The following is a 13749-nucleotide window of genomic DNA, read 5'->3' as shown; positions in this document are numbered from 1 at the left end:
ATTACAGAATGTAATCGTAACCACCTGGTTGACCACAAAACATGACGTAAACATGAAATACATTGCTTAAGATATTGTGGTCTCTGGATTGGAACGAGTGCTTTGAAGACGTGTCACAGCTTGAGGTGAAACCATTTTAAATCAAAAGTAGAAGCAAAACATTTGTATCATGAATCGGATATTGCTTATTGTACAAATAAATATATTGCTTGTGCTTGTGAAACAATTCACGGGGGAAAAATCGTGTATTAAATGTCGACGTTGAGGAAAACAAATTGCGATGAGATGATGTTCCAAATGTGTTGATATATAAGGTGACCGTATTTTTTTTTCCTGTTAAAGGACAATGTTAGACGCGCAGCCTGTGCTGCCAGGCCCCAACCACAACAACCCCACCCCCCACCACCTCAGCAGTGCTTCGTATGAACCAATTTCAAGTGCTGGTTCTAGGTGTCGCTGCAGACTGCGCCTTCAGGCTGCGCTGCAGTGCGTGTCAAGGCCACTTTCAAAGCTCATTGGTGGGCTCGTCATGTGGTCCGCGCGCACGCCGACTCGCGGCGCAGATATGTCAGCTTCCAGAGGACGGCCAAAATGTCCTTCCCCACCAACTCCGCTGCGGCTAACCCCTTCCTAATGGACGCTTTCGCGTACACGCCGTCCGCGTCTGACTACGTGATGCAAACCTGTGGACTGCAGGTGCCGTCTTTGGCCAAAAGGGGCGAGCTGGGCCACCACGGCGGGGCCACGAGCGTCCCCTCGTACTTCGCCCACCAGTGGGGCGAACCGGGCAGGGCGTGCAGACTGGCAGAGGCGCCCGTCAGTCCTAATAGTACGTACGCGCAGGGCATCAAGGAGGAAGGCAACTGCTGCATGTTCACCGAAAAACGCCTGCAAACAGTCGGCCAGCAGCCAGACGGCCCCCTCCGCGCGTACTCCCCCCTTGCGGCCGAACCGAACCGAGCCGACGCCCCCGAGGTTCCAGTTCCGGGCTATTTCAGACTCAGCCAAACGTACGCCGGCGCGAGGCAGCAGCACTGCCCCCAGCAGCCGAGCCCGACGTTGATGCAGCTGGACCGGGTCGGACCGCAACCGCAGCCCGCAACAAAGGACGCCCCGCCGCGCAGCCCCGTGGCCGCGGCGAGCCCGGCGGAGCGCTGCACATCCAGTGTGGAGGAGGAGGAGGAGGAAGAAGAAGTAGAAGGAGAAGAGGAAGAAGAGGAGGAGGACGACAAGAGACAGTCGAGTCCCGAGCTGCTGGTGCCGCGGGATGGCAAAGGTGGGTTTGGCCTCCAGCGTCGTAAAAGCGAAAATAAAACACAAACAAGCCTCCGCAGTCATAATGTTTAATGAGAGGCTTTGGACGCCCGCGCGCTGTCGCCGCTCTTCATACGTGCGCGCGTTCACGATACTTTGCAATGATACCCCCCCCCCCCCCCCCATTGTATTTTTTTATTTGCCAAATGTTAAGATTTTTTCTCCTGTGCAAGTTAAAAAAAAGGGGGGGGGGTATGCATGGGCCTCCGGTTTTGTTGAAAGGGAAAATGACATTTAAATGTTTTAGTAACAATACATATTAATTGCAAAGGGCTTAGATGTGGTGAAATAAACGCATTGAAATCATGTATGTACAGAGTAAGATGAGAATTATTAGCCCCGGAGGAACTATTCATTTTCCCCCTCAAAAGGGCCCAAATGTTTGCAATATTCCTAAAATGTTACGCTGTAGAAACACATGTTCAGGGTTCCATTTGACACGAGAAGGGAAATAAATATTCAGTGTGAAAACATGAAAAATGTGGTGAAAACGGAGATGAACTGTGAAAATGAATAGCGTGGTGTGAATTTGTGCTTTCATAAATCGGAGCAGTGAAGTAATGATTCAATCAGTCCGGACCGATCTGAATTCAATTTAAGGGACTGTAGTCTAAAACCCCCAAATTTTAATAAGAAATTATATCAAACTAAACTGCCCGCGATCTCCTCCAAAAAATATCAGTTAAAAGGCTAATAATTTTGTTCTTTTCATTTCCCCCCCCCCCCTCAATCAGTTAAAAAAAAAACAGCAACATTGTATTTCGTGCCGATCTTTGCAAACACTTTAAAGTGATGGTGACGTCACTGAACACAATAAACCGTTTTATTGGATTTCGTAAAGCGTTCCAGTTTTGACCGTAACAATTAACGTAAGCTTTGGTCACGCAAAACCTATTTGAGTGTTTGAATGACGGGGGGCATGCCATATACATCCAATTTTTTATTCAGCCCTCTGGCCACTTTTCCTTTTAGTCACGCTGTTCCTGATATGAGCTGAGATTATAACATTAGCGACATCGTGTAATTTGACGTTGTGCAATGTCACGAGACTGTCAGGAAATTGATCTTTTTTTTTTTTACTTTCATTCCGTCTTGCTTCTTTTTTTAATAACGCTTCACACTTGACTTTTACTGCAGTTTAGCCTTAGGAAATTAGCCCCAATTAGTTGAGACTGTAACTTGCAATGATAACACCCTCCAATGTACAACTCCGCCCCCCCCCCCCCCTTGACGCTTGCCACTTTTTGACCTTCATTGAAAAGATGTACTATTTTATACCTAAAACAGCCTAGGTTAATAGTGACGGTCATGATTTTTTAAAAACTCTTGACGCTGGGCTTTTAGCAGTATGTAGACAAAGGTTACCTTTTTTTACCCTGAACATTTGACTGCAGGTATCACTTTTTGGTTTGTGGGTATATAAATAATTCCTAAAATAGCCCTACATTTTTCTTTCTCCACATTATTAATCTTAACATTTCTCCCCCATTGGCTTTAGAAAAGTTACCCAAAAAAAATCAACAACAAATCTCATTATTTTTGAAACAGTTTCGATTCAAAACCTCTCATGCTAGCACCCTCAAATGATCAAACCTGTTTCGCTAGCAGCCTAAAAATAAGACCTTGGGTTACCCTTGGCACTGGACATTTCATCACAAAATGGTATTCTTCGATTTTTATCATTAGTTCGGAATACTTGCAATGAAGTGGAATTAAATAAATTGGCATCATTTCAAGCCCTGGACAAAGTACAAAACAATCCCCAAAGTGCTATTTTTAATTTGATTATCCTTTGGAATGGCTTGGTACCCATTAAGGGTCTTTTTTTTTTTTCATCCGTGACTTTTACCACATTTTGGTCTGGGAAAATATACAAATAATCCTCAAAATAGATTTAACAAAATATTAGTTTGGATTACTTTTCATGTCTTGGAACCCTGAACTTTAGTATAGAGGCTTTATTTTTCCAGTCCTTTCAAGTGTTACAAAAATCGGTGAATGGATATATGGGTGTGAATTTCACCACTTTTGGCTTTGGAATTTTTTTTTTTAACAATAGTTGACATTGTGGAATGCACGCCAATCGTACTACTTTTTTTTGTACTCCGCATCATGTGACTTTGAACACTTTTGGCCTTGGTGTAGAAGGGAGAGATGTGCCCCAGTTTTCACAAGTTTACCATGAGGCAACAAATTGGAGTTGTTTACTGGATGTACGTTACATCTATTTTTATAAGAGTACATTCACTGCGGGTGTGTTTAGAAGTACATTGCTTATCCCTTTGGGTGGTATAGCTTCAATGTATTGACTTTTACAGTTTGGGAAACATATATGGATATAATTTTTGCCCCTGAAATATGAGATGAGTCAGAAAATTTCCGATTTCCAGCCTTCTCAACCACACCTTCCTCCTGGAACTTGGAAGTATTCTTTCTTGTGCACTGAACTAAGCCAATGCCGTCAGATCTCTTTTGTGGACGTCCAAGTTGAGGGGAAAACCCAGAGTTTGTCAGATATGAAAGGAATTGTTTGTGAGGAAGGTCCTGGAACATTTCAGATGTATTTCATATATCCTTAAAACTGCTAGGCCAAAAAAAAATGGACCGACTTGCTACTTGTGTCAATTTGACCCAGGTTTTTTGGTATTTTTTGGAAGAAAAAATTAACCCGAGTAGTGGGTAGGTCCAATTTTTATCCAAAATATATATTTTTTTCTTTTGGTTTTTGACCCAGGAGTTTTAAGAGTGGACTGTTTCTTAGTAGATTTAACTCATAAGCGTGGATAGTTTTTGCTCCTTGTTGTATTAAAATAGTGACATGCTATACGAGGTCAAATTATCAACCCAATGCAGTGGGTATATAACACAGCACTGTCTTTGAACCGGGTCTGCTATTTTACCCAACTTGGGTTAGTTTTGATCCAAATTTTAAGTTACTTTTAGACAAAATGACCTCGGTTTTTGTAACCGGTTTCCTAGTCTCTTTAACTCATCAGTATGGGTAATTATTAACCCTTGTTGGATCTTAACCTTGACCCAATGGGGTGCGTCAAATCCTCAACCCACTGCACTGGGTGTAAATAACCCAGCATATTTTGGTCCCATCACTGGGTTAGCTAGTCCACCCAATTTGTCTTACTTTTAACCCAGCAGTTTTCTTAAGAGTGTCTCCTTGGATGTATGTGACATCATGTCTCAATCCTGGTATGTTTTTGTTTTCCCAGATCACAATCCCAACACCCAAAGCAGCAGCTGGTTGACAGCCAAGAGCGGGCGGAAGAAGCGCTGTCCCTACACCAAGCACCAGACCTTAGAGCTGGAGAAGGAGTTCCTGTTCAACATGTACCTGAGCCGAGAGCGCCGGCTAGAGATCAGCAGGAGCGTCAACCTGAGCGACAGACAGGTCAAGATCTGGTTCCAGAACCGCAGGATGAAGCTCAAGAAGATGAACCGCGAAGGTCGAGTGCGGGAATTGAACTGCAATCTCACTTTCTCTTGAAGTGTCATGTGGATTCCCTGTAGTAGTATTGATGCATCATGTTCGCACTACACAGGTGCCTTGAGATATGAGATACGATACACTCAAATCGTCTTTTCCTATTGAAATGAATAGAAATGCCATTAATCTGTTCCAGATTTTTTTGTTTATGTTTTGAATAGGAAAAAACAGCACTCTATAAAATTGTACTTCAATAAAGCATTCTGTACTTTCATCAATGATAGACTAATTGGGGTTACTTTTACTGAACTTGCAAAATTGTTTCACACAAAACCACCCCCAAATTCATTTCGTATGGACCAACTCAAACAATTGGGTCGTTTTGGGTAAAAACAACAACAACAAAAAAACACACAATGTAGTGGATCAGTCCATTTACAACGACAAAGCATTAGATGTTTTTTAAAAATCAAAACTTCATGCTAAAATGCAAATCGGCGCTTTTTAGTATGCCCCCTTTGACCACCAGGAGGAAGCATTGTATAAGACAGACACAAACAAAGAAGAATTTTTTTTCTACTACCACTCAGTAAGTTGCCATAATATTTAATACTTTTCGTAGAATATATGTCTGTGAGTATTGTGATATATGTCTCGAGTGTTCTACCATCCACTTCAACATGCTTCAAGGTTTGTAAAACCATGACTATTGATGCTCACTGTTAGCATATCAATGGCATTTTCTACTTATGTTAGCATTAAGCTAGTGGGGGGGGGTCACTCCTAAGGAATCATAGTAATTATTAAGTAATTTGAAATACTAGGTAAATTCTCTTAGTTTTATGTTTAATTGGACAGTAAACTTCAATTGCAGTGGCAAAAACAGCTTGAAACCTCTTTCCTTTCTAATGGTCGCTATTTGCCAAACCGCTGCTTATTGTGAGGTGGACTGAATTAAGTTCAGGGCTTTTATATAATATTTGCACTCACGAGACACCCCCCCCCCAAAAAAAAATTGTATCAGGAATAACTCTTCAAGCAAGTCACTCGTATCTCAAGGCACCTTCGTATTATCTTTACAATGTTCACTTTTGGTTTACTGTGGCAGTGGACGTTGCTTGGTGTTATTTCTCACACGATTTGGGTCCTACGTTATTGGCCAGTTCAACGGTCACTTTATTAGGCACACTCACACAATCTTATGCAGCGTTTCACAACTTGTATTGAGCACACAGGCACGTACTTATTTTACATTCGAAAAAAAAACTGACAAAAATCTCAGAAAAAGGTGTCACTATACGTCACCGGCATGGATAGATACATTAATTGTCGTCATTTTTGGGACCAACAAAGTAAAATGGGATCATTCTGAACACCACTTCAAAAATAACCATATTATAGTGATTGAAGTAGTGTCCAATTACACCGTATCATACTCAGAGTTGTTTGTAATATTGTTTTGTGTGGAGTCCCTAGTAAAGTGGTCAGTGTGATGTAGATTTCTGCAGATAGGTGCCCACTGTCCGTGTATTTCTGTGTATGGTCGTGTTCGCGTGTGAAGCATGAGCTCAGCACAAAATGTGTTCCCACTGGCCTGTGAATGGGCTCAAAAACACGGTTCATGTATGCTTTATACGTGTTGCATGTGGTCGCATGTACAATCTCTTGCAATAAAATGATCAACACTGCTTGTGTACAGTTTGTTTTCTGTGTCGAAATTGTACTTATTAATATTACATTTGAAATTTTATACAATGGAAAAAGGGAGTTGTGCAAATATCAAATGAGGCCAAGGAGAATCATTTTTTAATTTTAGTGCTCACTTTTGGTTAAAGTCCTTAATTTTTTTTTTTGCAAAACAAAAATTAAAGCTACATTTAAATTGGAACATGCAGATGTGCTTCCTCAAGTCTTTTCTTCTTTTTTTTAATACATGACGTGTATACTCACACACTCCATAAAACATTTATTGATACACATATATATTAGGTCAGGAGCGTCATTATTATTACTCTCTTAATATTTAATTCACGATTATTCTAACTCGGTGGGGAAAAAACATGTTTCCAAGTCGATTAGGAAGATTGGCGCCTGTTATTTGTTCATTTTTAATTTATTTTACAATTTGTTTTTACATCTATTTTATTAGGATTCTAGTAGTCTATAAAGCTTTTTTTTTACTGAGAGTAACGAAACGAGCTTTCACGTGAGCGCGCGCGGCGTATGTGTTGTAGTTAGTTAATTGTTCACACGTAATCGAGTCGTGTTTATTTCTCCTATTCAAATCAGAGAGAGGGGGAAAATAAAATACGAAAAAAAGCAAAGGGGTGCATTAAGGTAGGCTTGATTTACTGGCAGTATTAGTAAATATGATCACGTGATCCGTGTAACCAATCCGTGCAGACGCAGGCAAGCAAAAAATACTATGATTGTTCATAGAGGGGAGCTTCCCCCTTAAGAGTGCGAGTCGTTTTATTTTGAGTGCTCGCATCAAAACAAAAAAATGTCTTCCAGCGGCGCCCTAGCCAGCTGCTACGCGGACGCCGTTCTCGGTCCGGACGCGGAGGACGTGTACGGCTCCCGCTTCATTCAGCCTCCCCCGCACACGATGGCCCCCACCAGGCCACCGGGCGCCGGGGAGCACCTCGCTGACTTCTCCTCATGCAATTTCGCTCCCAAATCCACCGTCTTCCCCCCGTCGTGGCCGCCGGTTCACCCGCAGGGGCTCTACCACCACCCGTACGCTCACCAGTCCGACCCAAGATGCGTGGGGGCGCGACCCTGGATGGACCCGGTCCCCGACCTCGTCCCCCGCTTCGCCGGATTCCCCCCCGGCCGACGCGCGCCCTGTGCTCCGAAGCCGGAGCCTTCCCCGCCGAAGATCCGCGACGCCAAGCCGGGCCATGAGCCTCGAAATCGGCCTTTTGTCGAGGAGGTCCCCGAAGGTCCGGAGAGGGCGCAGAGTGGAAGTGAACTTTCCAGCCACAGCGAGCCCAAAGAAGAGAAACAAGTTGACCCAAGTAAGTAGAAGCGCATGCATGCAAATCGCCCCCAGGGCTGATTTATAACTGTGTGAGCTGACTGCGTAAAACGGGATGTTTTACTGACCCATAAAAGTGTCCTGGAGCCCACTGCTACACCGCGGCCCAGTACGGACGGAATCCGCCCTGTTTTCTTTTTTTTTTGAGTTATTACACAGGATTCTGCACTTTTTTGGTGCGCGCATTGGGGGGTCAATCACAACACTCCCGAAATAGATGCTCGTAAGGAAACACCTGGATGGGAATGTAGGGTTCTCTTGTGTTTCCCAAAACAATCCTTAATATATATATATTTTTTTGTGGCTCCCAATTTGTGCACGCAGGCAACCCGGCAGCGAATTGGATCCACGCACGCTCCAGTCGGAAGAAGCGCTGTCCCTACACCAAATATCAGACTCTAGAGCTGGAGAAGGAGTTCCTGTACAACATGTACCTGAGCCGGGACCGGCGCTACGAGGTGGCCCGCATCCTGAGCCTGAGCGAGAGGCAAGTCAAGATCTGGTTCCAGAACCGCAGGATGAAAATGAAGAAGATGAACCGAGAGAGGGGCGGAAAGGAGCAGCTATAGGATTGCACTCATGACGAGTTTGGATTTTTATTTTTGAAAAAACACTATTTTTATGATTTGATTTCAAGGCACCCAAGAGACACTGTGGATCACGTTCCGGTGAAGCCATCATTTCTCACTTGATTTTCTTTTTTTTTTTTGCAATTGAATAAGGTGACAAAAAGGGGCGTGAGTGTGTGTATGTTTACGTGTGGTCTATATTTGCTTTTAGTTGTATATAAAGATTTTTCACCGTTCTTTTGTCTGACCTTTCTGTTGGAACACGTTTGGAGGCAGGCAGCGTGCATTAGACACACAAAATGTGTGTGTGTGTGTGTGTGTGATGAGTTTAGGAATAAACAATGTTTATCAGTAATACATCTGACCTTTCTGATAGAATTGCACATTTATTTGGAGGTGGTCATTCGTGCATCTGTGTGCGCGTGTGTGTGAGTCTCCACGGGTTGTTCTGAGCTGTTCGATCGTTGTATATCAAATTTTTTTACGACGCACTGTCTTTTGGTGAACCCATTTTTTTTTAGCGGGCATGCGTGCATTGGACGTGCATAAAGCTTTTTCCAGTTGGCCAACAACAAGCTTAAAAGTGAAAAAAAAAGTTTGCTAACTCATATATATATTTACAAAATATTCAGGAGAGCCTCGAAGTTGTTGATTTCTTTTTCTGTACCTAATCGTGTGTGTGTGTGTATACATTTATATGTCGTTCCTTTTACATACAAAGACATAAATAGTAAACTACATAAAGAATACTTTTGTGTAAAATCTGACGATCGTAATTCCAATTGAATGTCACCTCATGTGCTGTGAACGAGGCATGATTCAAATGATCAGAGTGGTTCACATCTTATCCCAAATAAGTTTCATTGGAGACTTTTCACTGGGGGTGTTTATGATCGGCCGATATCATTGTCCAGTTTGTGGGCTTTTAATGACTTTAGAACAGGAAGAAATAAAGTCATAGAGATGGCGAGACGTCTGACCTAAATGAGTTTATTGGTCCTGGCAGTCAGTAATTACACCGAATCCTATTGAAGGCTCCTTTCCCCTCTCCGGGCCCTTCTTTTTTTTTGTGCGTGTGTTGCTGACAATCCAAATGTGGACACAAGGGTGTCTGGCCGATGGATTCTTGCACAGGAAATCACCCCCACATCTTTGTGCTCATGCCGTTAATTCCTTAATTCTGCGCCCCACTGATGGAAAACTAAACTCCACTTCAACGACGTCGTGCCCCCCCCCCCCCTTGTGCTAAATAGTTCCGCCTAATGCGGAATGAAGACACAAAATTAACTTTGAGGGAGTCACAGTTGTGTTCTGTTTATTTTCGCACGATCACTGGAGTCGCCATTTGGCGCTAGAGGGCGCTGTGGCTCTTTGAGTGTCAACGAAACAAAATGGCGACAAAAGGATCGATCAATCATGTACACTTTGATTAAAAGATGTTAAAAAGGACAAAAAATGTTGAACGTAATAATGATCCCTGTATCCCGTGATGTCATTTGGCTTATATAATTACAAAACCAACGTACAAAAATGGGTAGTAGTTACAAATAAGATAATCATGCATGTACAAAGAACCGTAAAGCCAGTAAAACAATTGCTGCTTTTAAATAAAAATATCTGATAAAATATGATGGTCCATACTTTTTATACGTTGTAATAAGTAGTGAAAACAACATTCATACTACGAATATTTGGCTACAGTCTAACTCATAGAAAATGTATGGAAGCATATACAAGAGTGATATGAGTCTTCTATAAAGTACTTGAATTCGATTAAAAGTGCAAGTATCTTCAAAGAAAATAACTGATGTATGTTAAACTCATCTTGTGGAATATTACTTGAGTAAAAGTCTTAAAAGTACTCGAATGTGATACAAGAGTACAAGTCTTAACAACAAACTAACTTTCGTAGAATTTAAAATTACCTTGTAGAATATCACTTGAGTAAACGTCTTACAAGTCCCTGAATGTCATACTTGGGTAAAAGTACAAGTACTTAATCTTAACAGAAATTAATTTTGGTTGAGGTCAAAGAATTGTTGAATATTACTTGCATGAAAGTCGTCGTAACGTGCCTGGCATTTGCTAAACCAAAAAGTGATATTCTGATGTGAAATGTGCTTAAGAAATGAAAGAAAAAGGGAATGAGTGTCTATTTTTAACTGACATTGATTTGTTTTCTTCAGTGGTGCAGTTAAAGATCTGTCCTGGCATCAACTGACCTCAAACCGGAAAGAGCGACCATAATAAGACAGGCAGGACTATTCTACGCAGTTCAGGATTTATACAATATTTTTTTGATTTTGTTGTAAGTAGGATTGATGATGGATAAGGGGAATGTATCAAATAAAAGTATACAATTTATTCAGTGGTTGTAATGGAGTAAAAGTGAAAGTTGCCAGCAACATAAACAACGAAGCTATTGATTTTTAAAAAATTGTACAGTGACTAAGTATTTGTACTCCGTTAAATTGCAAGACCAAAGGTTCTTTATACAAATACAGAGATGAAATCGGTTGCCGTGCCTGAGTGTGTGTGTGTGTGTGTGTGTGTGTTGCGAGGTCAACAGTCGTTTAATCGTTTGTCATAAAAGCGAGGCCTGCCAAGAGGAAAAATGTTAGGCTGTTACAGGAAATCTGAACTAATGGAGCAGTATAAAGCATGTTATATTAAGGCTCAGAGTGATTAGTCGCCTTAATTACAATCACTTGGATCAATCACGAGGATTAATTCGTCCACTTTTCATTTTCTAGCCTCCACACCACTTTCGAACTGTGCTAAATTACAAAGTAGAAAAAGAATAGCTCATCACCAACGTTGTATTCTGCTGCACTATAGCAAATAGAACCACAAGACTCCTGGACCCGTGATAGCATTTGATCCACTCAGCCGTGCAACACTCAAAACATAATACAGCCTTAGAGGGACGGTTCGAAAAAGCATTAAAACGTGTTACCCACAAAATCTCAAAATACATATTTGTGCGTAGGAATTGTATGCCGTTGTTTTCATATATTTATTCCAGGCCCTCGGAAGACTATAAAAATGTCCAATGGCCTCTGATTAGGAAAATATTTGTCACGAATAATATCCTTTAGGTTACATTACATGAAAATAAAATTATTATTACTACAATTTTTTATTGTTATTTAAATAATAAATCAAACACCGTGATAAATTTTAAAAATGAATATAATGTATATTGGGCAGTGACATTTGGCAAATAGCAGCCTATAATTATAATACACGGAATTAAAAATGGTTATCGTTCGATGTTCAGTACTTTTATTATTACAGGTTGCTCCTGTGAGATTCTCGAAGACAATATCTTCTTCTGCAGGACAGAAGCACGAGTATGACGTTCATTGGGGCGCCTGTGTGTGACGTCGCACTGTTGCGTGGGTAGCGTTTTCAAGAGAGCTGACGCACACGTTTTGCGTGTCAAGTGTAAAAGACTAAACTTAATATTTTTGTTGAAACAAATGTGTTAAAAAGAGCAATACAGTGGTGGCAAACACAAAATAAATAAAAATAAACTATGTTAGGTTGAGTGTGGCAAATTTGCGATATTAATGAGCATTGTTTTTTTTTGGGTTGAGGGGGGGGCTTTTCAACAGCGCTATTTTTTTTTTAGCTATTTGTTTTATTAAGCTACTTGTCACGAGCCAATAATTTTTGTAGTCTCCTGGCTTGGGTCTGGTTTTGATACGCTGATAAACCAAGCAGAACTGATTGAGGCTGGTTATAAAACAAGAAATGAAATTTAAAGATTTAAAAAGAGCAGCCGACTTCTTTGGACAATGTAAAAAAATGTCTATTTTTCTTTGAAATGTCATTTTAAGAATGAAGATCCCGTATTATCTGAAAATGTTGCACTGCCTACCTCACTTCAAGGCCGTCAGACCATGTGATTTCTCTTAGCCAATCAGCACCCAAATCATAATACCATAGACGCTGTAACTCTCATAAATAATACAAATGAAAAAAAATGATTAATAAAATAGAACAGTCATGTGTGTTTTATCTCTTACTGTTACATTATTAAACACATTTTAGGAATGGGCTTCAAGCTTAGCAGATATATATATATATATATATATACTGTATATGCAATTATGTTGTCAGCACGACGACATTCATTTCTCCATTCTATTGTTTTAAACATTTTCAGTGGGGTTTATTTGCAATCTAACGTTTAGAGGACCGAAAGAATGAAACACACTCACACACACACACACGCACACGCACACAAACACCCACGCACAGACACGACACAGAACTGGCCCGCATTGCGAATAAAAACAAAAGAAATCAACAAGGTACAGCAACAGAAAGCCTGCAAACCAAGATTAATAATGCGCAACAGCACGACTTGAAACCTTTTAGACACGAGCAAAAAATATATTTTAGTTAACAATCATTTTAATTATATGTAAACTCCTGGTGTGGGATTTTGCTTGGTAAGAAATTAAAAGCCTGAGGTTGGAGAAATGAGGTATTTTTGTATTGATGCACATTGTAAATACTGCGCAGTCTCATACACATATAATTTTTGGGGGCTAATAACATATTTGCCTCAGTCATCTTTAATTTACAGACACAACAAAAATATATCCATGTGCTCACCAAAGATTGTAGGGGGATTGATGTCTGTGGGCAATCGAGTCAACTGGACTTTTTTTTGTTTAAAAAAAATCTTCAAAAGGTCGAGAATAGAGCAAGGTCTATTCATTCAATACTATTAGGCTAGGTTGCTTAAGCAATTATTATTTTTTTTAAATCTCAAAATACATGGCTCCATATAACTTCTCGTCTTTAGTGGTAACATTTTGTAGATTTTAGGCAGCAGAAGGTGAAAAGGAGCCTGCTTGGGCCCCCTTGCCTTTATGCGCCAAAAAATAGGAAGAGTTACTGCAGTGGAAATTCCTTTTTTTTTTGTGAGAGCACAATTTACAGCTTGGCACTCGACGCATTTATGAGCTTCTATGGCCTGTCATTGGATGACACTGGTCATGTGTGCGAGGCAGCAAACGTCTTCATGGCTCTTTTGCTCATTTCCCATGCAGGCAGGCAGGCGGACCCCCCCCCCCCTCCACCTCCTCCACCCTCCCATCCCACGTCCCCCTCCTCTCTCCATCACCTCATTCTGCGTCTATATGCTCTCCAAAGCGATACGATGTCAAAATTGCCAGTCGCCTCCTTGCTTCATCGAGGTCAACTTCAGATCCGGCAGCGTCCAACGCAAACGAGTCCACGTCGACGATTAAACATGGATTATCCGCCATCGATTTGTAAGTTGTTGTGTACGCGACTGTATGGGAAATCTGACAGCTTCCTGTTGCATATGCCAAGCAGAACAGTGCGTGGCAGGTCGTTTGGACGCACTG

The 13749-nt window shown here is 41.3% G+C and overlaps 2 protein-coding genes across 2 annotated transcripts; both read left to right on the top strand.

Annotated features, from left to right (window-relative positions):
• The first annotated feature begins 570 nt into the window (after positions 1-570).
• On the top strand, positions 571-6421 carry hoxd10a (homeobox D10a). Its single transcript, XM_086123594.1, has 2 exons — positions 571-1276; positions 4539-6421. Exons 1-2 carry the CDS (start codon positions 592-594, stop codon positions 4811-4813), a joined length of 960 nt encoding a protein of 319 aa, XP_085979720.1. The 5' UTR covers positions 571-591; the 3' UTR covers positions 4814-6421.
• An 820-nt stretch (positions 6422-7241) lies between these two features.
• Positions 7242-8853, top strand: hoxd9a (homeobox D9a). The gene is made up of 2 exons (XM_086123797.1): positions 7242-7773; positions 8118-8853. The coding sequence occupies exons 1-2, from the start codon at positions 7257-7259 to the stop codon at positions 8360-8362; spliced, it is 762 nt and encodes a 253-aa protein (XP_085979923.1). The 5' UTR covers positions 7242-7256; the 3' UTR covers positions 8363-8853.
• The last annotated feature ends 4896 nt before the right edge of the window (positions 8854-13749 follow it).

Source organism: Hippocampus guttulatus, chromosome 11 (genome assembly GCF_054856545.1).
Source record: "Hippocampus guttulatus isolate MCC_2025c chromosome 11, RoL_Hgut_1.0, whole genome shotgun sequence".
NCBI classification, from domain to species: domain Eukaryota; kingdom Metazoa; phylum Chordata; class Actinopteri; order Syngnathiformes; family Syngnathidae; genus Hippocampus; species Hippocampus guttulatus.
Note: the sequence above shows the minus strand (reverse complement) of the source record. Positions and strands in the feature narration are given on the sequence as shown.

What these genes read in the sequence shown, in the direction of transcription:
- hoxd10a (XM_086123594.1), top strand. Translation starts at nt 592, where the DNA reads ATGTCCTTCCCCACCAACTCCGCTGCGGCTAACCCCTTCCTAATGGAC. An exon ending in GGTGCCGCGGGATGGCAAAG is followed by an intron (nt 1,277 to 4,538) that starts GTGGGTTTGGCC and finishes TTGTTTTCCCAG; the next exon opens with ATCACAATCCCAACACCCAA.
- hoxd9a (XM_086123797.1), top strand. Translation starts at nt 7,257, where the DNA reads ATGTCTTCCAGCGGCGCCCTAGCCAGCTGCTACGCGGACGCCGTTCTC. An exon ending in AGAGAAACAAGTTGACCCAA is followed by an intron (nt 7,774 to 8,117) that starts GTAAGTAGAAGC and finishes TTGTGCACGCAG; the next exon opens with GCAACCCGGCAGCGAATTGG.